At 43.4% G+C, this 26,015-nt stretch overlaps 1 protein-coding gene across 1 annotated transcript in view; it reads right to left on the minus strand.

Annotated features, from left to right (window-relative positions):
* Positions 1-26,015, minus strand: part of LOC124805002 (zinc finger protein basonuclin-1-like) — a 297,696-nt gene that overhangs the window by 245,157 nt on the left and 26,524 nt on the right. Inside the window, exon 2 of the mRNA XM_047265399.1 lies at positions 21,741-21,826. Coding sequence (XP_047121355.1) covers positions 21,741-21,826 — 86 coding nt within the window. The remainder of the gene's footprint in view (positions 1-21,740; positions 21,827-26,015) is intronic.

Consider the following 26,015-nt stretch of genomic DNA (forward strand, 5'->3'; position numbering starts at 1 on the left):
TGGACGTCCACTGTGGCCATATTCGTCCAACTAACAGGTAATCCGTATGGTCATATGACTACAGCCGACTGGTGAAGCTCGTCAACTCCAGCGGAGAAAAATCAGACACACGGCTGGACGCCACGTCGCCACTCAGTCGCGGGACAACTGATCTGAAGATTTACGTTATGAGACCAATCCAATGACAAAACTTGGACCAATGCAAACTACTCTTACAAGGTGTATCACTGAGACTCGACAAGTGATAGAATGAACATTTGGAAGCTTGACTAGTAAACAGAGATTGCTGAAAAGATATAATGGAAACAATAAGCAAGATAATGTTGACACTGTATTTGCATGTATATGCTTGTTTCACGACTTCACGATCGAACTGAAGTGAGAAGAACCAGCAGATGCTACCGTTTGCCACTTAATCGACGAAAAGGTACGCTTCTGTTGCCGAGAACCGTGATGTCAGTGAAGTGCATTCCACCCGAGATAACTTTACGTTTTTTTTTTTTTTTTTGCTCTTGGCAAGTGTACGAAATGGAGCGGTTTGAGTACTTTAGATGATCCTACTTAGTTAGGGTGATAGTAAGGTTGAAGATGTTCTCCTTAGGTTTGATGTTAAATATACTTTCTAGAATTTTGTAAACAGTCTTATTCAATGTACGTTGTACGTCATGTAGACATATTCAATAAATCTCATAGCACAGTATTATCTGTTGCTACATAATAATTAGCGTTTCCATTTATCTGCCAACTCATGTCCGATGTAATTTTTAATCATAGTTTCCTCTGTATGTTGCGGTGGTGCTATCTCTTGTCTTGTATATTCAACGGCAACTGTTCCCTTTCATAAGACTTACAAGCTTCTCTACGTCCATAGTTGATAATTAAGAGCGAAACACAACGTAATTAAATTCGTTATAGTAAGGTAAAAGTACTAAACGACACAGCATAATATGAAATGACCGATCCCTAGGTTGAAGACGCAAAATCCAGAAAACCGCTGCCATATAGCTATTCAAAAATGTATAAACATCGACATATATTAATATGCTATGTAATTACTATGATGATTATGGATTTCTTAAAAACAGAAGCAATGATAAACAATTATTTGTACTTTACTTTTGTAATGTATGTTCTAAAGGTGATTTTGCATGAATAGATAGAAAATACAATAGTATTTTCTTTGCTATGTGTTGAGAGCGGTAAATCTTTGTTCTTGTTCGGTACGAGTCGGGAATACGAGTTATATATGTGTTGAGTTACCATGGAAGTTGCTCAAAATTGCATTGTGAAGTGAAATGACTAAAAATGTATCTGTTCCATAACACAAACTCAACCAATGTTCATATCACACACACATTAAAAAAAATTTTTAAAAAATTGCGTCACCTCGGTTCCGGGAGTTCGGGAACCTGTACAGAAAATTGGAATAGAGATCAACATAAACATCATACCCGTCCTTTTTATTGCTCATGAAAACCACACATTGCATGTTTTACCACCATACAGCGAGACCTTCAGAGGTGGTGGTCCAGACTGCTGTACACACCGGTACCTCTAATACCCAGTGGCACGTCCTCTTGCATTGATGCATGCCTGTATACGTCGTGGCATACTATCCACAAGTTCATCAAGGCACTGTTGGTCCAATTTGTCCCGCTGCAACGGCGATTCGGCGTAGATCCCTCAGAGTGGTTGGTGGGTCATGTTGTCCACGAACAGCTCTTTTCAATCTATCCCAGGCATGTTCGATAGGGTTCATGTCTGGAGAACATGCTGGCCAATCTAGTTGAGTGATGTCATTATCATGAAGGAAGTCATTCATAAGATGTGCGCGATGGGGACGCGAATTGTCGTCCATGAAGACGAATGCGTCGCCAACATGATGCCGATATTGTTGCACTATCGGTCGAAGGACAGAATTCGCGTATCGTACAGCCGTTTCGGCGCCTTCCATGGCCACCAGCGGCGCACGCCAGCCCCACATATTGCCACCCCAAAACACCAGGTGTGTCTAAGGCGTTGAGCCTGACCGCGTTGTCTCCAAACACGTCACCGACGATTGTCTGGTTGGAGGCATATGCGACACTCATCGGTGAAGAGAACTAGATGCCAATCCTGAGCGGTCCATTAAGCATGTTGTTGGGCCCATCTCTACTGCGCTGCATGATGTGGTTGCAAAGATGGACCGCGCCATCGACGTCGGGAGTGAAGTTGCGCATCATGCAGCCTATCGCGCACAGTGTGGGTCGGAGCACGACGTCCTGTGGCTGCACGAAAAGCATTATTCAACATGAAGGCGTTGCTGCCAGGGTTCCTCCGAGACATAAACCGTAGGTAGCGGTCATTCACTGCATGAGTAGCCCTTGGGCGGCCTGATCCAGGCATGTCATTGACAGTTCCTGTCTCTCTGTATTTCCTCCACGTCCGAACAGCTTCGTTTTCACTCCGAGACGCCTGGACACTTCCCTTGCTGAGAGCCCCTTCTGGTACAAAGTAACAATTCGGACGCGATCGAACCGCAGTATTGACCGTCTAGTAGCTCCTTCCTGGTGGAATGACTGGAAATGATAGGCTGTCGGACCCCCTCAGTCTAATAAACGCTGCTCATGCATGGTTGTTTACATCTTTGGGCGGGTGTTCAAAAATGGTTCAAATGGCTCTGAGCACTATGGGACTTAACTTATAAGGTCATCAGTCCCCTAGAACTTAGAAGTACTTAAACCTAACTAACCTAAGGACATCACACACATCCATGCCCGAGGCAGGATTCGAACCTGCGACCGTAGCGGTCGAGCGGTTCCAGACTGTAGCGCCTAGAACCGCTGGGCGGGTGTAGTGACATCTCTGAACAGTCAAAGGGACTGTATCTGTGATACAGTATCCACAGTCAACGTCTACCTTCAGGAGTTCTGGGAACAGAGGTGATGCCAAACGTTTTTTGATGTGTGTGTTTAAGAAAATGAAACCGAGCATCCTCTACACCAGTATATGATATTACATTACGGAATCTAGCACGTACATGCATTACGAGCCAACAACTTTTGACAATATCGAAGAACAATTAACAGATGAGTGGTATGAAAACTTTTTATTTAAATTCTACCGTTGCTACCTCTCTCTGCGGTGCGTCACTATCTCAGAGTGCCAAGTGATATTGTGACCATCCACCCAAATTTAAACTTACTTCAAAATTAATGAATCGAATTTAGGTTATAAGAAGGTGGTGACCGTTTGAATATCGAGATACATGCAACAACAAAAGGCCTTCGTTTACACCGAATACGTCCGACTACGTCAATTTTAAACTTTTGACGATGAATTAAATGTTCGAAGAGATTTCAGGATTGCAGCCGGTCGTCCAAAACTTCACTCTACGATATTTCAGCTGGATACCTACCATTCATCTTCAGACGTGGCATTGAAAACGGAAGAAGTCGTTCTCTGCTCCGTCAGATAGTATTGCCGTGCATGCGTCTGAGTCACGTTGACAGAAGGAGCCCACAGCCCGCTGGCAAAACCCTCGCTGAAGGAACTCTAAGGATCTGGCGCCTTCGTCTGAAGGTGAGGGGATTGCATTTTCCAGCTGGTAGCAGCTGTCAAGGTTCATTAGATTTCCCGCGATGAGTATTTCAACTGATTCTTTTATAATGGAGTCCCAAAAAGATGTTGTTGTGGTCAAAATTAATGTTTTGTGATACTCCACTGAATATCCGTTGGAGATACAATGTTCTGCAACTGCAGACTTGCTGGCTTGCAGAATGCGAGTGCAACGTTTACATTCCGTGCAACGTTCTTCCACCGTGCGCGTTGTTTGTCCTACATAGACCGTACCGCACTTGTAAGTTATTTTGTAAATTACCGGTCTTCGCAATAACAGGTTATCCTTCACGGGTCGTAGCAGGTCCGAAATCTTAGATGGTGGGAGGAAAATCAATTTCATCTGAAAATTACTTGCTATTTTGAAGGGAATATTTGCAGCGAAGAGAAGAAAAGCTAGGAACTTTGCTGGCGCGTTCTCCTCTTTATCAAGTTCCCAATTTTTCGTTTCAGTTGAGAATGTCCTGTTCATTTGTCGGGTTGAGTATCCTTTGTCTCTGAACACTGTCTTTAAATGTGCAAGCTCTTTAGATAACTATCTGCATGCGACACTTTGGAGGCCCTGTGCACAAGGGTTTTAAGCACCATTACGGCTTTGGGATGGGTGATGACAACTTGAAGAGTGCGAGTACAGATCAGTGTGAGTGGGCCTACTATAAACAGAAGACTGAAGATGACTGGCAGGTGTCCTGTTGAAATATCATGGAGGGAAGTTTACGATCACCATCTGCAATCCTGAAATCTCTTCGAGCGACCGAGTACGTCCGACCAATCCCATTTCACTGGGATTCTTCCGTCAGCCGGCCGCTTACGGCCTTATTTGGCCGACTTCGTCGTGTGCGGTGGACGCGTGCCAATGCCACAATAGTTCGTGGGATTACTCGGCCACGTGCAGTCGTATACAGCTGTCCTAATAGTCGGATGAATACGGTTCCAGAGGATGTTCAGCCTTAGATTCACTCAGCAACAAACTTAACTCATACACCGTAAGAAAACTTTCGTCGACCTGTGTGTGAAATGCACACAGCTCAGTATGTTAGAAAAAGGCGAGATTATGACCACGAGAAAGAGCTTGTGTAAAATGACAATCTGTATTTAGTCGAAAATAGTATAAATGATGGGGGTTGTAATCACAGTGCAAGTGCACACACGGCCACAATAAGTGACCATGTGTTACCGAAAGTGTAAGTTTCGCCAACTCTTATAGTAGTTATAATTATAAAAAGCCATTGAAAAACACATTAAGATAGGGCATAAGAAAATACATGTAAGCCAGAATATATGTGGAATTACCTTCTGCTCGTTAATCATCTTAAGCTTCCTGCAGAACCAATTGCCCGAAAATTCTGCAGTCATAATACGCCCAGAATATGGCTCTGATTCTGGCAACACAAGTAATAGGAATTACCATAGGCCTTTCGCAAAACGTGTAGCGGAGTAACAGAAGGTTTCGTTACCCACAGCTTTCAGTGCAGTTCGCCCCGAACATCTCTGCGCTGTATTGCAGTCACCAGAGAAGTATCGGCTGACGCAAAGTGTTATCGGACAACCAGAAACTTTCATCACATTCCCTGACCAATTTAAGAAAGATGCACGTGTGTCTCATGACCAAAGAGCTTCCTGCTCTAGAAACATTGATCCTGACTGGGTATCTTTGCTTCAGCGTATACATGATGAACATTATAAAAACCTACAAACTGCAGGGAGCAAAACCTGACTGAAAATGGAGGAAGAAAGGTCCTACGAACATGTGTCCGGAAAATGACAGTGTGCATGCAACGACGACAAATCCTCCCGGAACACAGTACAGACCTGTCACAAAATATGTTCCAAGTGGCCTCCATCGGATGCAATGCACCCGTTCACACGTCGCATCATGGACTGCCGCACTTTGGCTTACACCATTCTGGCGGCCCACTTGCCTGGAGCTTGTACAGGCTTTGTCTCGATACCCTGTAGAATTCGGTCCTCCAAATCTGGTGCACGTATGTTCGTCTGCCTGTAAGGACCCAAGAATGGCATGAAGGGCATAAAATGTTGGGTGATGTGGTTGGTATATGTGAGGGTACTTGTTCTGGTATAGCCGTGCCGCCTATCGACCGTTTCCATCTGCTTTGCCGTACACTAATACCATTTCGGCTTGTTCATGATATGAATACCAGGCAGTCCTGCTGCTTACGGTACGTTGCGTCCATTTATGTTCTCCCTGACGCAGTACTAGAAGTATGATGAAGCAAAGCAGCTTACTTTAAGGACTTGCATAAATTTAAAACAATGATTGCACTAGGGCCGTCAACTTTTACAGCCCCACTCATATGGTGGTCTCAACCTGTATAACCTGAATAATTATAAATATAAGAAATTACAGCAGCGCATACATTTTAATGGAAAACTAATACGTTGCTTTAGTCATCTTGAGTGTCTGTATCCAATAACAAATTAGAGAACAGTACTGTTATACAAATGTATTTCGTACGGCTCGATGGCATGATGCGAATCCTTCTATTGGATGTCACTTGTGCGACTTGCGTGGCCCTAACCTACACCAGTTACGTGTCGTTTCGAGCGGGTTTCCACATCACGTACATAAAAAGAAGGCGGTAGGACTCGCGCTCCAAGGGTTGAGTACTTCTTCGTAGCTCAACCGATTAGGACGAAATATTTTTTGATTATGAAGACTGAGCTCTTTCTACCTCTTACTGCAATCCTGGTCAAAATCCCCCCAGTAGCTCATAAAAGTTTTAACTGATTACGAAAGCAATGTAAGTTTGTAATGATTAAAAATTTCCTTTTATATGACATAATTACAAAGGAACAGTTTTCAGATTTTTTCATTCACCTGTACTGTGGACTTGATTACTGCCAAATTTCATGATTTTAGGTCAAGAGGAAGTACCCTACAAGCTGAGGTGACACTGAGTCTTGGAATACCTCATAATATCTGTTGGCAGCCCTTGCAGAAATTTTGACCGATGCCGACTCTACAGCTGCCCATAACTGGCAAAGTATTTCCGGTGCAAGATGTTGTGCACCCCCGAACTGACGTCTCGATTGTGCGCCTTAAATCTTCGATGGGATTCATGTTGAGCCATCTGGGTGACCAGACCATGCACTAGAATGTCCATAATGTTCTTCAAACCAATGGCGAACAACAGTGGTCCGGTCACACGACGCTTTACGATACATAAAAACTGCATCATTGCTTGGGAATATGAACTCCAGGTAGCCGATCATAACCATTTCCAGTCAATGATCGGTTGATTCGGACCAGAGGACGCAGTCCATTCGATGTAAACACAGCCCTCAACGTTAGAGGGCCACCACCAGCTTGCAGAACATGGGTCCATAGCTACGTGGTGCCAGCACCGCACTCGAATACATCATCAGCTCTTGCCAACTGAAATCGGCACGCATCTGACCAGACCACGGTTTTCCAGTCGCCTAGAATCCAACCGATATGGTCAACAGCCCAGGAGAGGCGCTGCAAGGGACGTCGTGCTACTAGCAAAGGCACTCGCGTTGGTCGTCTGGTACAGTAGACGATTAATCCCAGATTTCGCCGCAATGTCCCAACGGATACATTCGTCGAACGTCCCACATTCATTTCTGCGGATATTTCACGCAGTAGTTCTTGTCTGATAGCACTGAAACTCTACGCAAACGCCGCTGCTCTCGCTCGTTAAGTGAAGGCCGTCCCCATTGCGTTGTCCGTAGTAAGAGGTAATGCCGGAAATTTGGTATTCTCGGCACACTCTTTACACTGTCGATGTCGGAATATTGAATTACCTAACAGTTTGACGAATGGAACGTCCCATGTGTCTAGCTCTAACTATCAGTCCGCATTCAAAATCCGGCAATTTCCTAAGTACGGCCACAATCATGTCGTAAACCGTTTCACACGAATCTCATAAGTACGAATGAAAGCTATGGGTTTTTTTTTTTCTTTATTGTGATTTCATGCACCTGCCCCATATGGGCAGGGGAGGGCTGTCAGCAGCACAATTCGCCGCTCTTCAGCCGAGTGACATGACAACTAAAACAAGAATAAAATAATACATACATAAGGAGGTAAAAAAGGAGAACATAAAACAGAGTAAGGGGAGAAAATGGAGGTAAAAATACACTGACATGTAGACGTAATGAAAGCTATGGCAATGCACTGCCCTTTTATACGTCGTGTATGCTATACTGTCGCCATCTGTATGTGTGCATATCGCTACCCGACGTCATTCGTCATCCCAGTGCATGTTTCAGTGAGTGAGCTTGCAAGTAGCAAACATGGCCGCATCTGTTGACTGCACTAACTTACAAGTTTAACTTTTAAGTCCACAAAGGGATCGTAGACGTTAGTATGTGGTGTAATTTCTACGTTACACCTCTTCTTCCCGTTCCTGAGAAATAGCCTAGCAGTCTTGACTGTTGCACAGACAGACAGAGACACAGAAAGACAGAAAATCGATCCTGTAAGAGTTCCGTTTTTACCGATTAGGATACGGACCCTTAAAAGGAAAGAAGGAATGAAGAATGTAGTTTAAGGTAGCATCAACAATGAGGTCATTACAGACGGAGTACAAGCTAGGGAAGAGTAGGAAATAAAAATGAGCCACGTCATTTTCAAAGGAACCATTCTGACATTTGGTCCGAGAGATTTAGATAAACGAGGGAAAACAAAACGGCCACCTTCTGGATGTCGCCTCATTTCGCACTCAGATTCCTATGTTAGTGATTTTGACTACTTCATCTAGAAAATCGTATTGATTCCCTTGACCTTCTGTTCATTCACGATTTCCTGTGAGCCATTCGAGCACATTGTAAACGGAATCAGGATATCGTGGTTCTGTGCGGTGACGTGCACTGCGTTACCCGTCCGTTGATGCCATCACGATTAAATTTATTTCCTGTTTTACATACACATCCATTCCGCAGTTTGTGCCGCATGTCAACGCTGTGTTAACCGACCTAACAACAGGATGAACGAGTAACAGCTTTTCAATTGATGAAAAGATTTTCCGGTTTCATATCTGTGTTTTTCTCATGTGTGAATTTTTGGTATGAGAAGTTTTCTAGTAAATTATTTTGTATGTTGTGGTATGACGATGGGCTGATAGGACTCTAATACGATTCAGCGTAGAGTATACGGAAGAACTGGTCCCTCTTTTAGCAGCAATGAACCGTTCACAGCGGGTAGAAAATAAATGCATGTCATTTCAGTTTTCAAGTACGGCCGCCAAACACATGTAGAAAACTATAGGCCTATGCCTCTTACGTCCGTCTGTTGCAGATTTTTCTAACGTGTGTTGCATTCGTGTATTATAGTGTGTATGGGAACAGAAAAATCTCCTCTGTAGTAATCAACACAGCTTCCGGAAACAACAATCGTTCGTCCAGGAGACCCAGAAAGCAGTAAGTGCCGACGTGACACCCAGGTTGATGGCTTGTTCCTTGGATTTGGCAAGACGTTCCATATAATTCCTTATAGCTGCTCAATGAACAAAACGCTAGTGTGCGGAATATCAGATCAACTGTGTGAATGGACTGAAGAGTTCCTAGCAAGCAGAACGTAGCAGGTCATTCTTAAGGGAGAGAAGTCTTCGGACGTAAAAGTGCCTAACATTGTCTCGGGAAGTATCCAAAAGCAGTGTTTTAGGACCATTACTTTCCACGATATACATAAATCACGCAGTTGATAACGTCAGAGGCACTGTGAGGCTTTCTGTGGATGATGCTGTTGCACTCAGAGAAATAACGAGGCTACAAAATTGTATGCAGCAACACCTGCAGACGAACGAAGGGTCATGGATGATTGGTAGTTTACCCTCAAATAAACGTAATATATAGTGCAGAAATAGAAAGAAACTTCCATTATTCACACGATTGCGGAACTATCACTGGAAGTAGTCACATACATTAAGTAACTAGGAGTACGACTACAGTAAGATTTAAAATATACTGATGGAAAAAAAATCTCAATGCCGAGGCGGATAAACACTCGAGCGCTCCCGCTGTCGTATCAAATCGCAGCCCAGACCATAACGCTACTTGTAGGTCCTCTTCTAACCAACACAGGCCATCACTGGCACAGAGGCAGAACCGGATTTTATCAGGAAAAACAGCAGACCTCAACGCTGCCCTCCAATGAGTTCTTCCTTGACACCACCATGGCGATGGCTTGGGATCAGTGGAATGCGCGCTATAGGGCGTCGGGCTCGGAACTGCCCTTGGAGTGACAGATTTGTAACAGGTAGCTGTGTCATTGTGGTGACAACTGCTGATCAAATTGTGCTGCAGACGCAGTACAATGCGCCAGAGCCATACGCCAAACACGACGGTCTTCCCTCTCGGTAGTGCCACGTGGCTTCCCGGAGTCCGGTCTTCTTGCGTGACCACTGGCTACATTCGTGACAACCGTTCCTGAAATATCGCAGAAGGAACATCCAGTTCCCTGTAGCCCTTCTACCCGGCATCGTACAAGCTTAGTGAGGTGCTGATTAGGGCTCTTTGTCACCTTGAAGTCATTCTTGACTAACATTAACTCACCTCATCCAATCTCAAAGGTAATTAACTCTCTGGACAGTTACGGCGGGTATTTAAAGCAAACTAGATTTGCGTCCTCATAGTGGCGCTATTAGTGATACTCTTACGGGACAGGTTTGATGTCTGAATAGACATCGTCTTCCAATGTAGAAACACGCCTACCAACTTTATATTACACAACTCTTTCTTGGTGCTGTGATTTTTTATTTTTTTTTTCGTCAGTGTAGAACGACTACATAAAACTTAGCGTAGGTAAGGCAGACGCTAGACTCATATTCATTGCAAAAATCCTCAAGAAGTGCAGTCCGCCCACGATGCATGTACGTTACAAAAACTTCATTAGACCAATACTTAATTATTGGTCGTCATTCTGGGGTCTCTGCCAGATACGACAGATGTAGGTAGCAGAGGAGAGCAGCATGTTCTGTTACATATTCGCTTAAGGGCCAATGCGTCATATACTCTACTGGCCATTAAAATTGCTACACCATGAAGATGACGTGCTACAGAAGCGAAATTTAACCGACAGGAAGAAGATGCTGTGATATGCAAATGATTAGCTTTTCAGAGCATTGACAAAAGTTTGGCGCCGGTAACGCCACTTACAACATGCAGACATGAGGAAAGTTTCCAACCGATAGCAGTTGACCGGCGTTGCCTGGTGAAACGTTGTTGTGATGTCTCGTGTAAGGAGGAGAAACGCGTACCATCACGTTTCTGACTTTGATAAAGGACGGCTGGTAGCCTATCGCGATTGCGGTTTATCGTATCGCGACATTGCTGCTCGCGATGGTCGAGATCCAATGACTGTTACCAGAATATGGAATCGGTGTGTTCAGGAGGGTAATACGGAACGCCGTGCTGCATCGCAACGGTCTCGTATCACTAGCAGTCGAGATGACAGGCATCTTATCCGCAGCCACGTCTTGATCCATGAGTCAACAGATGGGGACGTTTGCAAGACAACAACCGTCTGCACGAACAGTTCCACGACGTTTGCAGCAGCATGACTATCAGCGCGGAGACCGTGGCTGCGGTTAGCCTTGACGCTGCATCACAGACAGGAGCGCCTGCGATGCTGTGCTCAACGACGAATCTGGGTGCACGAATGGCAAAACGTCATTGTTTCGGATGAATCCAGGTTCTGTTTACAGCAAAAAGATGGTCGCATCCGTGTTTGGCGACATCGCGGCAAACGCACCGTTGGAAGCGTGTATTCGTCATCGCCATACTGGCGTATCACACGGCGTGATGGTATGGGGTGCCATTGGTTACATGTCTCGGTCACCTCTTGTCCGCATTGACGGCATTTTGAACAGTGGACGTTACATTTCAGATGTGTTACGACCTGTGGGTCTACCCTTCATTTGATCCCCGCGAAACCCTACATTTCAGCAGGATAATGCAGGACCGCATGTTGCAGGTCCTGTACGGGGCTTTCTGGATACAGAAAATGTTCGACTGCTGCCCTGGCCAGCATATTCTCCAGATCTCTCACCAATCGAAAACGTCTGGTCAATGGTGGCCGAGCAACTGGCTCGTCACAATACGCCAGTCACTACTCTTGATGAACTGTGGTATCTTGTTGAAGCTGCATGGGCAGCTATACCTGTACACACCATCCAAGCTCTGTTTGACTCAATGCCCAGGCGTATGGGTGGTTGTTCTGGGTACTGATTCCTCTGGATCTATGCACCCAAATTGTGTGAAAATGTAATCACATGTCAGTTCTAGTATAATATATTTATCCAATGAATACCCGTTTATCATTTCCATTTCTCCTTGGTGTAGCAATTTTAAAGGCCAGTAGTGTAGGTTCTTCTCCAACTGTAGTGGCAGACGCGTCAAGAGAAGGCTTCTGGATCACTGTGTGCTTGGCTGTTGAAATTCATGCACCTGGAGGCGTGATACAAAATATTGCCTCGTCATACTTATGTAACATGAAAAGACGATGAACGTAAAGTTAGCGGAATTCGAGTGAACCTTTGGCGACTGGAACAGAGTACGGGGTAAGTGAGAGTGGTACAGGAGGTACCCTCAGCTGGACGTTGTAACTTATCTTGCAGAATGTAGACATAGATATAGAAAGGGCTAATGCTTGCATATTACATTGTTCTGTAGTCCACATGACATAATCTGAAATGTGTTCTTATTTCGACATCTAATGAATCCGACAACGCTTCGAAATTGCTAAATATGGATGTGAGTTGGATATACGTCCTGATATCCTTCTCCCCTCTCCCTCTCTCCGTTAATCTCCTCCTCCCCCATCTTCTCCACTTCCCCGTTTCCCTGTCTCTCTCCACCTTCTTCTCTCTCCACTCTCTGTCCGTCTCCTCTTGCCTTCTTTCTATAACCATTTCCTCACCTTCCTCCCCTCTTTACATCGCCTCTTCGCCACCTCTTACTGACCTTGAGCTATGTTTATTGTTATAGCTAACAAAAGCTTGACTGGAAATTGAAGTCGCTTATAATAAGTGGGTAAATCGGTTGGAATCATTGGTACAAGGGATATGAGAAAGACTTCTCCAATTGCAGGATCTGTGAGCGTACTAGTTTGAATTACAACCTTTCGCATCGTTTTAATTTACAAACTTTGCACGAAGCCTTATAATCATAAGGCGATAAGCCACGTATACATTTTTCGTATTTTCTGTTAAAATCAACTGTGGTCTAAAGTGAACAAAATAGCACATAGTTGTGTGTACATTTTTGTTTAAAATTATAGTAAGGGGGAAGAATACATATAGGAGAACAATCTGTCTAAGGCTTTAAAAGCCCTGCTGTTGTAGTTAAAAATTACTGTCAGAAAGAAAACGAAGCGGCACATTTTGACAGCACAGCATTTTCTTTCTCGAGGTAGTTTGAAAGGAAAACGTGTAGATTCCTCTTTAAAAAAGAAAGTAGGCTGCGTCCCTCTGATTATCTATTAGAGTATAGTGCAAAGATTTGAAGTCAGTCGTTCAAGAACTTTTCGTGATATCTGGCAACAGTTTTTCCGTATATATAGTGTATCAAGTGGTTCAAATGGCTCTGAGCACTATGGGACTTAACATCTATGGCCATCAGTCCCCTAGAACTTAGAACCACTTAAACCCGACTAACCTAAAGACATCACGCAACACCCAGGCACCACGAGGCAGAGAAAATCCCTGACCCCGCCGGGAATCGAACCCGGGAACCCGGGCGCGGGTAGCGAGAACGCTAGCGCACGACCACGAGCTGCGGACTATATAGTCTATGTCTGTCTAAGTGGTTCTTTGAATATTGTGCAAAAGTTGAAAGTGTCGTGTAAAAATTTGTAGTAAGTCTACCAATAACTTTTCGAGGTGTTTGCAAACAACACATATAATTTTAATATCGTGTAAAAATTAGAAGTCTATCGTTCAGTAAATTTTCGAGACTTTTTCTAGCAGTATTTCCTCTTCATAAGTTCATATGTACATATGTAAATATCATACACTTTTTTAAAAAAAATGTAGAATATGTCCGTCCGAACATTTAGTAGAGTGTCACTGAAAAATGTGAATTAAAGTGGTTAAGAAGACTTCGATATTTGCTTTATATAGTATATGTATACTTGCAAACGATGTATTTTTTAAAAATGTAACCAACGCCCGCCCAATATTTCATTGGTTTATTGTGTAAAAATTTGAAGTAGATCGATCAAGAGCTTTTAGAGAGTTTTGGTAATAATGTAAGTAACGACTTCTCTTTGAACAGTAGTATAGATATTAAATATATATTTGTGTACCACGTATATTTAAAATTTGTAGCCTACATCCATCCGAAGGTTTATTACAGTATAGTGCAAATATCTGAAGTAAACTGGTCAAGAATTTGTCGAGATTTTTTATGACGTCACCCGTTTATATGGTAAATATAGATCTATGCACCATATATATTAAAAAATATGCAGCCTATGTCCATCCGAAAATTTATTACAGTACTGTGTAAAATTCTGAAGTAAATCGCTCTAGTTTTTTTCTAGACTTTTAGCAACAACGTTGAACAACAACGTATTGTACCACAGATTTCTATTCGGCCTTTAGCGTAAGATGTCGTTACTTGCCCTCTTAGCAAGTCCAGTTGCCCGTTCAAGTATCTGATTACTTTCATTGTTTCCCTTTCATTGCATCTGTGGCGTTTCAGTAGCGCTTCAGGTGGTGTATGGGCTGGCGTACCTGACCGCTCTGCCCACCGCCGTTGCACCTACTGGTCATTCCTGTGTGCAGGGGTATTGTAACGATGGTCCAGTATTTACCCATGCCGCCCCTTTGTATCGTGGAAGTGCCTATTGATAGTGCGCCCGTGTACGTTATTCGATCCTCTCGTGTCGGTCTGTCAGACAGCTGTGTCTCTTAACAGCCAGCAGTTTGCTGCCACAAAAGCACCGGCGCCTGCAGGTGATCTCCTTATTTCTTTCATCGAGCAGACGTTATGGAAAGTACCTGCCGCATAGTTCCCTGTTACTAAGTAGTTGTATGTATTTTTGTACGTATAGAGTTAGGCAACAAGGGTTGAAATAGAGGGTAAGTCTGCGCACCAGATATATTCGAATTTTATTAATCGTACCCGTTGGTTACGCTTCTGGGTACGAAAGAATTCTTGGGCATTGTTGCCGTAGTTTCGTTGTTCTCCTGGCGCTAACTGCCGAGCAGTGCGGTAAAAAAGATTTTACGATAGTTTCACATAAATTTTGTCTTTGGAAAGTAACCTATAGCTCAGGCAATAATGACTTTAGGAACTTTAACTTCATACCACAATGTATGACGGAGTATTGTCATCCATGTGATTTGTTAATACCTGAAAATTCCTACTAAGCGTTTCCCATGTACAGAAAAAGCTACAGACGCGTAGTATGAGGCTAATTTTTGCGTTGCAAACAGTGTTAAACTGTACAGTGCGTAATCCACGGTTAAAGCTGAACACCTCCAGTGCCGAAAACTCAGACGGATTTACGAGTGAACCCCTATCAGGATGAAGCGCCTTATTTGTCAAGAAGAAAAATTGACAACTGGGGAGAGATCGGATTGTATGGAGGATGTGTAAAGGATTCGCAGAGAAAATTTTGCAGCGTAGTCGAAAGAACCTTGGCAACACGTGTGCAGGCCCACGTGATTAGGCTCACAGTCCTGATGGTTGGTCTTTCTGAAGACATTGCTGAGTATGGGCTACCATCTTCCTCAATCAGCTTCTTCTCTTTTGTGTACTAAAGACGTTCGTCTATATAATGTGATAGTTAACTTCATCAAGAGTACTGGTTACAATCTGTAGGTTTTAATGGTGTACATAAATTATAAATATGTTTTGCTGATGAAGATATTTCAGAATTGGTGTGAATTGTAAGCCAAGACATTTTTAATTATTTTCCAATTCAATTCAATTCAATTTTTAAAACATTATGTACAAAACTGTGACAGTTAAGCTTTTTATTCTTGTAAATATGCATTTCTGTATGTTATTATTCAATTATGTGTACATTGTCACTATGTATTGCCGATGACTAAATTGAGTACTCGCACAAAGGCCAATTTAAAAAAATTAAAAAAAACCGTGCGATTTCCGTATTCTTTCATATTTCCATCTTTGAAGAAAGACATTCTTGGTCATCAATTTAATTCGGACGAGGAGCTGGACACCTGAGTACAGTCATGGTTCCGTAGGCAACCGCAAACAGTTTTCCATGAAGCTGCTGACTGTCTTGGCTCACAGTGGGGTAAATGTATTAAGAGTTATGGCGATTACTTTTGAAATAACAAACACTTCTATTACTTTTTTCCACCTGTCTTTTTTTTTCGTCATCAGTCTACTGACTGGTTTGATGCGGCCCGCCACGAATTCCTTTCCTGTGCTAACCTCTTCATCTCAGAGTAGCACTTGCAACCTACGTTCTGAATTATTTGCTTGACGTATTCCAATCTCCGTCTTCCTCTACAGTTTTTGCCCTCTACAGCTCCCTCTAGCACCATGGAAGTCATTCCCTCATCTCTTAGCAGATGTCCTGTCATCCTGTCCCTTCTCCTTATGAGTGTTTTCCACATATTCCTTTCTTCTCCGATTGTGCGTAGAACCTCCTCATTCCTTACCTTATCAGTCCACCTAATTTTCTACATTCGTCTATAGCACCCCATCTCAAATGCTTCGATTATCTTCTGTTCCGGTTTTCCCACACTCCATGTTTCACTACCATACAATGCTGTACTCCAGACGCACATCCGCAGAAATTTCTTCCTCAAATTAAGGCCGGTATTTGATATTAGTAGACTTCTCTTGGCCAGAAATGCCTTTTTTGCCATAGCGAGTCTACCTTTGATGTCCTCCTTGCTCCGACCGTCATTGGTTATTTTACTGCCTAGGTAGCAGAATTCCTTAACTTCATTGACTTCGTGACCATCAATCCTGATGTTAAGTTTCTCGCTGTTCTCATTTTTACTACTTCTCATTACCTTCGTCTTTCTCCGATTTACTCTCAAACCATACTGTGTACTCAATAGAGTGTTCATTCCGTTCAGCAGCCGTCTAGCTTTCGTCTAACTGCCCCTTATTCGTAGGGCATTACAGTTTATTTCGAGATTCCTCACTTAATTGTGAGTGTTGAAACGTCATAAGTAGGCTTTAGCAGCACAACTGGCCTCATCTTCAAGCATCTGCTGGTAGCTCAGCATTTGCTTGCACACAAAACGTAATTGGCTTTCCAATAGTGCGGAAGGCTTATGCCTCGTATTTCGCCTTTCTTAGGTTTCTCGTGCGTTTACGGGTAATAATGTGCAAAGGAAACAGCTTAGAAGAACCTAGTGAGAGGGATTCGTAAGTTGTGTTCCGGTTTTAGGGGTCTAATCAGGAAGGAATGAAAACAGTCAAAGTGATAGAGTTACATTTTCCTGGAGATATATGAGTCTCAACTTTACCTTCGATAAGGACACAAGCTGAAGTAATGAAGTAAAATTTGTACCACAGCCTGCATTTTCTTAGTCTCATTTTTTTCCATATTTTTCTTTGAATTTGTTTGGGGCCAACGTCCGATGACGTTGAGCTACCGTGCCGGCAGATACGAACGTGGGTCTCTGTCTTACGTGGCAGACGTACTAACCATTACACCGCCGCCGTATTGTGGTTGCCACAGCTGCGTGGACTACTCCAGTCTACTGACCTCCAAAACACAACCTTCAATTCACATCTTCAGCCTATTTTCCCTTCTTAAACTATCGATCTTGCCAAGACTTTCTGATATCGGAACAGCATCTCAGTTTTGTACGTAATTTGGAAATCCTGCCTGTACCTCAGACATAGGTGAAGTAATCGAAGATAGAGACTTACATGTCTCCCGAAAAATGTTGTTCTACCACGTCAATAGATCACCTATGCCTGAGGTAAAGGCAGGCTTTCCTCGTTACGTACAAAGCTGGAGTGTTACTCCAATGTTGGAGAGCCTCGGCAATGCTGACGATTTAAGAAGGGGAAAATATGCAAATGACGTGGACTGACGTTTGTTTTAGGGAGTGCGTGCGACTAGGGCGGCCAGGTGTGCAGGGCGGTAGCCGTAATACCACCGTAGCATAGTGGCTAGTATATCTGTCTAGCAAGCAAGGTACTCGAAATCAAGACACTGCTGTGGCACAAGCTTTAAATTATTATTTCAGCTTCTGTCCCTACTGAAGACATCAATGAATTTAGAGATCTGCTGCTGGGTTCTTAAGAGGTCAGTATAGCCCACACGATAGTGCAACAGAAATGCCCTGGGAACTGAAATGGGAATCTTTGCAAGAAAGACGATGTTGCTCTTGCGAAAAGTTGTTGGCTAAATTTAGAGGCTCTGTATTGGAAGAAGACTCTGCGACCATTATGCTACCACCATCGTAGAGCACGTTTGTGGTTTATCAGAATAAAATAATAGAGTTTAAGGCTCGTATAGGGCGACATAAGGTAATGTGGATGGTACTCCGCTCTCCCGATTGTTGTCTGGTTCTTGACTTTGGAACAGCTAATAAGCTCTGCTACAAAGAGGGTCACATATCGATATGTACAGTCAGTATTACCTCGCCCAGAACGTGAATGGAAGAGGAAAGAAAATCGATTGTGTCGGAGCCATGTACTCTCCACCATGCACTTTAGAATGCTGTTCGGAATATATGCACTGAGGTGACAGAAGTGATGGGAACCTAATATTGTGTCGGACCTCCTTTTGCGCTGCATAGTGCAGCATCTCAGTGTGACATGGACTCAACAAGTCGTTGGAACTCCCTTGCTGAAATACTGCCTCTATAGCCGTCTATAATTGCGAAATATTTGGCGATGCAGGATGCTGTGCACGAACTGAACTCTCGATTCAGTCCCACAGATATTGGATGGGATTCATGTCGGGCGGTCTGGTTAGCTAAATCATTCACTCGAATTGTCCAGAATATTCCTCAAACAAGTCACGAACAACTGTCACAGGATGACATGGCATCGTTGTTTGGAAACATGGAGTCCATGAATAGCTGAAAACGGCTCCAAGTACCTCTTACCAGAGGACCCAGTCCATTCCATGTAAACACAGCCGACACTTGTCTGGCTGGTCCCGGCGGAGGTTCGAGTCGTCCCTCGGGCATGGGTGTGTGTGTTTGTCCTTAGGATAATTTAGGTTAAGTAGTGTGTAAGTTTAGGGACTGATGACCTTATCAGTTAAGTCCCATAAGATTTCACACACATTTGAACATTTTTGAACAGCCAACACTATTATGGAGCCAACACCAGTTTGCACAGTGCCTCGATGACAGCTTGAGTCCATGGGTTCGTGGGGTCTGCGCCACACTGCCATCAGCTCTTACAAACTGAAATCGAGACTCATCTGACCAGGCCACGCTTTTTCAGTGGTCTGGGGTCCAACCGATGTAATAACGATCCCAGGAGAGGCGCTGCAGGTACTGTCGTGCTGTTAGCAAAGGCATCAGTGTTGGTCGTCTGCTGTCAAAGCTCATTAACGCCAAGTTTCGCCACAGTGTCCTAACGGATACGTTCGTTGTACGTCAAACATTGATTTCTGCGATTTTTCCACTCAATGTTGCTTCTCTGTTACCACTAACAACTATATGCAAACGCCGCTTCTCTCGGTCGTTAAGAGAAGGCCCTCGACCACTGTGTTGAACATTGTGTGAAGTAATTCTTGAAATTTTGTATTCTCGGCACACTCCTGACACTGAGAACGTCGGAATATTGAATTCCCTAACGACTACTAAAATGGAATGTCTCATGCACCTAGCTCCAAATATCGAACCGCGTTCGATTTCTGTTAATTCCCTCCAGAACGTCTTCACATGAATCATCTGAGACGAAATGACTTCTCCACCAATACAATGCCGTTTCATACCTTGTGCACGTGATACTACCGTCATCTGTGTATGTGCGTACTGCTAGCCCTTGACTTTTGTCACCTCAGTGTGCCTCTAAATTGGGTGTGTATTTAAGGTCAGTCACAAGTCGCACTTAGTTTGCTTTATTGACCAGTTTCGCTCTTTAAGTCGAACGAGCATCAGCAGAAGCTCTGGAATGTACAGTTTGAAGTAGAGAAGTTGACTGTTACATTAAAGAGCAAAACCATCAATAAAACACTAAATGCGGCTATCGTGAAAAACTTCAACATTCGCTGTTTCCTTCGGTAAGGATGTGTTTTTACTGTCTTTAAAAATAACGGAGTGTATGGTTCAAATGGCTCTGAGCACTATGGGACTTAGAACTACTGAAACCTAACTAATCTAAGGACACCACACACATCCATGCCTGAGGCAGGATTAGAACCTGCGTCCGTAGCGGTCGCGCGGTTCCAGACTATAGCGCCTAGAGCCGCTCGGCCACCCTGGCCGGCTACTGGAGTGTAGATTGGAATATAGAGACAGCATTAAAGCTGATAGAGCCTTATCGTGAACAGGAATGTTAATCGGCCCCTACGAACTGCGATTATAAAAATCAACTGATAAGACTAGAGGCTTGAAGGAAAATAACTCAGCCATTAGAGAGTGATATGCACGACATGGATAAGAAAATGGTGGCTTTAATGTTATCTTGTCGTCGTAAATGACGAAGGTAACGAATGAAACTTTGAGTGACTATTAATGGATACATAATTACTACGCTACTTGACAACACTAACAACACAGGAGCTGCCGGCCGATGTGACCGATCGGTTCTAGGCGCTACAGTCTGGAGCCGCGCGACCACTACGGTCGCAGGTTCGAATCATCCCTCGGGCTTGGATGTGTGTGATGTCCTTAGGTTAGTTAGGTTAAGTAGTTCTAAGTTCTAGGGGACTGATGACCTCAGAAGTTAAGTCCCATAGTGCTCAGAGCCATTTGAACACAGGAGCAACGACGGCAAGTTACGAGCCAACTGCGATTCCACATGACCGTATCGCTTGGCCTCAAACCCTTCGTTTGTGTGGATGAGAATTCGACTGCCAGTGCGTCACCGTCCAATATTCGGCTGAATCCAGTCTCTGCCGTTCGAGCCGACCGAAGTGGCCAAGCGGTTCTAGGTGCTTCTGTCTGGAACCGCGCGACCGCGACGGTCGCAGTTTCGAATCCTACCTCGGGCATGGATGTGTGTGATGTTCTTAGGTTAGTTAGGCTTAAGTAGTTCTAAGTTCTAGGGGACTGATGACCTCAGCTGTTAAGTCCCATAGTGCTCAGAGCCATAAGAACCATCTGTCGTTCGTTGGCCTTCGTTGGCCTAGGGTGTACGTGCATTACGGAGAATGACAGAGAGCGATCTCGACAGTCAGTATTCCCCCACACAATAAGTGAAACGAACAGGAAAGAAAATCTACAATATTGTCGCGATGTACTCACCACCGTGCACTTTACAACGCCTTTCGGGTTATACATGTCGACGTAGGCTGCAGGATTTTGTCGAAGAGAGGACATTTAAGCGAATGTTGGAGAATATTTTTAAGTCATCTTACTTGTGAACAGTTTCAGGATATCAAAGATTTTTGTGAAATCAAAATGTGACATTTGCTTCTATGAAGAATCCAACTACTTTGCGGCAGCGTGGAAGATTTATTTCACATGTTTTTGTGAATATCGTTTTCAGCCAACAAGAAACAGAACCGTTCATTATCATGATATATGGCAACATAAATTAATTTCTTATCCAATTATCATTAGTTAGACGCACAACTTGGTAACATAATCTCAGCTGTATATTTCACTTAACCTTGATCAGTCGATGTAAAGTGTCACTACTCAGGGAATGTCATAAACTGCGATCATAACGTTGTAGTGCCGTAAAGAAACAAACACCATTGCCAGGAAACGATCGTGATAGCTATGCTACGAGCCCTCACGAAGACAAAGGTTGTGTGATCTGCAATTACGTAATACATACGCACCGTCCAACGTCAGGCTCTGTACGTCAGACGGCGCACGTGCAAGCTGTCTGTGTACAGTACATGGCCATTGTTCGTCTGGTGAACAACGTGACGAGCGGATGTTGGAGGGGGCTGAAAATGAAGGCATAATGCGTGGCGTATCATGCACGGAGAGAGAGAGAGAGAGAGAGTGATCGCAGGTGGAGAATGCGTTGTGAGGAGAGCTGCGCCGTAGAGGTGTGTGGCGGGTAATCACACTTACCCCTTCCACAGGCCCGCCAGTCGGCGAAGGGCTCGGCGCTGATTGGCCAGCCTCAGCTCTGGGCGCCTGCAGCCGGTAGTCCTCGCCTGCAAACAAAATACGTTTCATTCCGACAAGTAGAACGTCCACACTGCAGCCAACAGTGGAGATCACTGTGCCCTACCATCGTGACGTTCATTCTACAACCTGTTCTGTACGAGCGTCTTTCTCATTTAACTTGACTGGTTGTGACGGAGCACTTCACATGTCAGTTTCACCAACAACGCCAGTGATCAGGTGACTGTGCCGAGTACAAAGTTCTGCAATCCTGAACAAGCTGAAGACTGCGCATGCGTTTAAACGGGCAGTGTTGGTGTCGTCATTGAACATCGAAAGTTAACCTATTTAACGCAGTGACCATTCACGGCATAGTAACGGACTTTGTGCTTTTGTGTCTTATTATTCTTTATTCTATTCTCTGTTTTCGTCAAAAATGGCGGCTGTTGCATGAGGACTCTACACTTTTTCTGCGATGGTTGTCTCACAAGAGTAACCAAAAACCTGATGGAAAAAGTTTTACAATACCTGAGCAAAAGCCTGCTATATGCAATAAGTAAAAACAGCAATGAGAACTGTTTCTTTAAAGAAATAGCTCTTTTGAAGGAGAAAAATACACTTCTTATATTATCTGGCCCTTACAGAGAAAATAAGGCAAGAAAGATAAAGCAAAATGGCACTACGCAATGCCTTCTCAGTATTGTTTGGTGTGATCTGAATGTACATATTTTCTTGAGCAAATGAATGTTGATACCACGAAATGTGTCTAAGATACATTTTTCAAGTCGTTCAGTTCCTAGCAGTACACAAAACAAACCATTCGACCATTGGCCCCGAAATTGCTCATTAATTCTATTTTCACCGTTAATTAACTCTACTATTATTATATAACTATATTCCAACTTTCTGTGAGACGGACCGTCCCTCATCACTTCACTTTCACAACTCAATACAGAGCTAAACAAAGACATGTTGCCAATTTGTCTAATGGGAACGTGACGTTTTGTTGACGGGTATCTGACACAAAATCTTTCTGCACCAATCGGGACATCAGTGCAGCAGATAGCGTTTGGCATACACAATTTTGGCGCCAACGTGTAAACAAAGACGAGCACTTGTGACAAGCGAGACTCAGTACAGAAATAAACGCTGCCGGCGCTGCAGTAGATTCACTTTCCAATCGGCACAAGCAAGTCGCTGGTGTACAAAGGGTTTAAGAGATCAAGAGGGGCCTCACATGCTGACAGACCTTTTGATATATGGAACAAAAGATCTTTCTTTGCCTGTACACGGAATTTTATTCCTATCAGTATCGAGACAGTTGTCAACATTACTTAGTTTCTTTACTTTGTAGTACAATGTAGAACATTTGCCATGTCCTGTTAATTCTATTAGTAATTAAATGACTGTGTATAGAGCTCTGTACTCTTCTACGTTTCTGGAAATCATAAGCGTGTTCAGAAAATGGACAGTCAACAGCTGTAGATTACGAGCGTTTTTATGAATCGAAGTAGGACATGAAATATACCAACTGCTACACCGCCGGAAGAATTTACCTATGATGGAAATGTATCTTACAGCATCTGTAAATAAATTTCAGTCACGAAAGACGTGGAGTATTTAAGTACCAAGCACTATTGCTGTAGCAGTATATACGATTTGCACGTATCTATACTTGTGTTACTTATCTAGATTTAATGTTTACGTTTCTACTGATCGCTTTTGAGTTTTCATTTGAATATGACAAAGTCGACCGTAAAGATTTTATTAGTTCGTCTGCATTCATACTCTGTTCGTGTTACTACTTGGTGTGGATTCCCACTATAGTATGAACAGTCCATATGAGTGCAACATTCTTTCCAATAATTTACAGTCTCCTTGCAAGTCTTTTAGCAATATGAGAGCTGGTCGTTGGCTGCATAGATTCATGACAAACAGGGCATATTTTCTTCGAATCTGCCCTCTCTTCCGATAAATGTACTTCGTAAAGCTGTAGATCAACGCACCATACTCAAGAATAGGGCGAAAGATGGTATTGTATGACACCTGTTTTGTGGGTGAACTACACGTCGACAGCATTTCACCTGTAAATCTCACTCCGTAATCTTCCTTGCTCGACGTCTGGATTTATGTGGACGTCGCAGTTTAAATTGCTCCGCACAGATACTCCTAGTTACGTGACAACTACAGCTGATTCCAGAGACTGATCGCCGATCGTACAGTCACACGATATTTGTTTTTTTTTTTTCTGTCTACGTACGTGTGTCGCACTGTATTCATTTATTCTAAGGATCATCTGTCAGTCTTTGTGCCAAGTGGTGTTCATCTTCAAATCGTCCTGCTCTTCGGAATAATTTGCAACGACAGTACCTCGCTGCAAACGTTCTAAGTGTATTTTCTCTCCAAAATTCGTTTTTATTACTATCACGTTCTCGGTACACTGTTGTATGTCTCTAGACCTGTACCAAGAGTCAAATCATGAAGGAAACGTTTCGAACATTCGTTATTAGATGGTACATGGTCTTTCTGCCAAGCAGTGGTTCCATCTGGATTACCGTGAGCCAAGGACTCCTCCATTTAGTCAGAGATCATTTGAAGAGAAAACACAGGGATTTTGCAGTTACAGGAAAACGAAGAGAGGTAAGCAAGATTAACTCTTTAAGCGACAAATCTCACGTTTGTCAGGAGAAAACATTGTATCTCTTTCTGTACATAACTTCTTTGAACCGAAAAAGATTGAGAACTGATTCTGAAACCACAGAATTATGCTTCCCACATCATTGCAAAAAATAATAAGGCGAATTACAAAACAAATAATTTATTTAGAATGTTCTACGTGTCATAGCAGGAAAAGATTGGGCCTAAGAGCCAATAAGCGAATTCACTTCGAGCACCATTTTCAAAGATTCTCGTTCGAGCATGTCTCTCATTTTTTGCATCTGGTTCAGATGATTATTCGCATTTACTAAGCCATTTTATGAATTCGTCTCTTACCCTCTGTATGAAGAGAGAGAGAGACACGGATGTGTGAGATGTATAGAATGTCAAGAAGTGAAAATGAAATCACCAAAACCTAGTTAAGTACTTATCATCTAATTTCGCTGAGGAGACATACCTATGAAATATTAAAAATAATAGATATTCGTTTTGTTAAGTTTATGTGACAAGACGTGTGAAAAGAATGGTACGTTGTATTACCGAGGAAAGGTATGTACAAAATAGAAATGAGGAAGCCTGATATATCGAGATATGTAGCGGCCCAATGTCGAAACGTCGAAAACGGCTGGGAGTGCGTTGTGCTGATTCCATGCACCTGCCGCGCTGGGTAGCCGCGCGGTCTTTGGCGCCTTGCCACGGTTCGCGCGGCTACCGCCTTCGGAGATTCGAATCCTTCCTCGGGCATGGGTGTGTGTGATGTCATTAGCGTAAGTTACTTTAAGTTAGATTTAGTAGTGTGTGAGCCTACGGACGGATGACCCCATCAGTTTGGTCCCATAGGACCTTACCACCACCATCAACACCACGACCACCACCACCACCACCATCTACATGCACCTCAGTTCCACACTCTATAGTGAATGACTGAGGATGAGGCGGCGGTCGGACGATTGTCGCATGGTCTTCAGGGCCTGATCGTGGGGTTGCCTTTCTTCTTTTTCTTTTTGTATCGATATGGTCTGTACATCAACAGGACATTATCAGCGTATGAGTACCGATATTACTTCTATAAAATGGCACTATTTCGGATATAGAGATCTATAGTTACGAGCTATGAGCACATTCTGCCTCTGTTAGCATCAAAAACTACATTTTTACAACGACCTCATACGCGAAAAATGTTTCTAAATGTAGCTAATGGTTTTAAACCATTATTCGGTTACCGTTTCCATCCAGTAAAACTGGAGTTTCAGCCTACCAGAGCATTGAGGAGGCTTCGAAGAGAATGGAAGTAAAGGCTCTGCAGTTGTAAAAAGCAGTGAATCATTTGGGACAATGATTCACCAGGGAAAAGGATGACCAAAATTTACCATCCCATCGACATCCTAAGTTATGGGAAACGGAGTACATTTGTAGTTAGACAAGGCTGAGAGAAAGGACCCTTGGGTCTTAAGCACCATGTCACCTCCGTTGAGATTTCCTAAGTACGTTTGATTTATTTCGCTAGATTGGTGAGACTGCTCTGATAGTGGATATGATACGCAGGACAAAGGATTCGAATACCAAATTCGACAGTTTTAG

Source organism: Schistocerca piceifrons, chromosome 7 (genome assembly GCF_021461385.2).
Source record: "Schistocerca piceifrons isolate TAMUIC-IGC-003096 chromosome 7, iqSchPice1.1, whole genome shotgun sequence".
In the NCBI taxonomy this organism is placed as follows: domain Eukaryota; kingdom Metazoa; phylum Arthropoda; class Insecta; order Orthoptera; family Acrididae; genus Schistocerca; species Schistocerca piceifrons.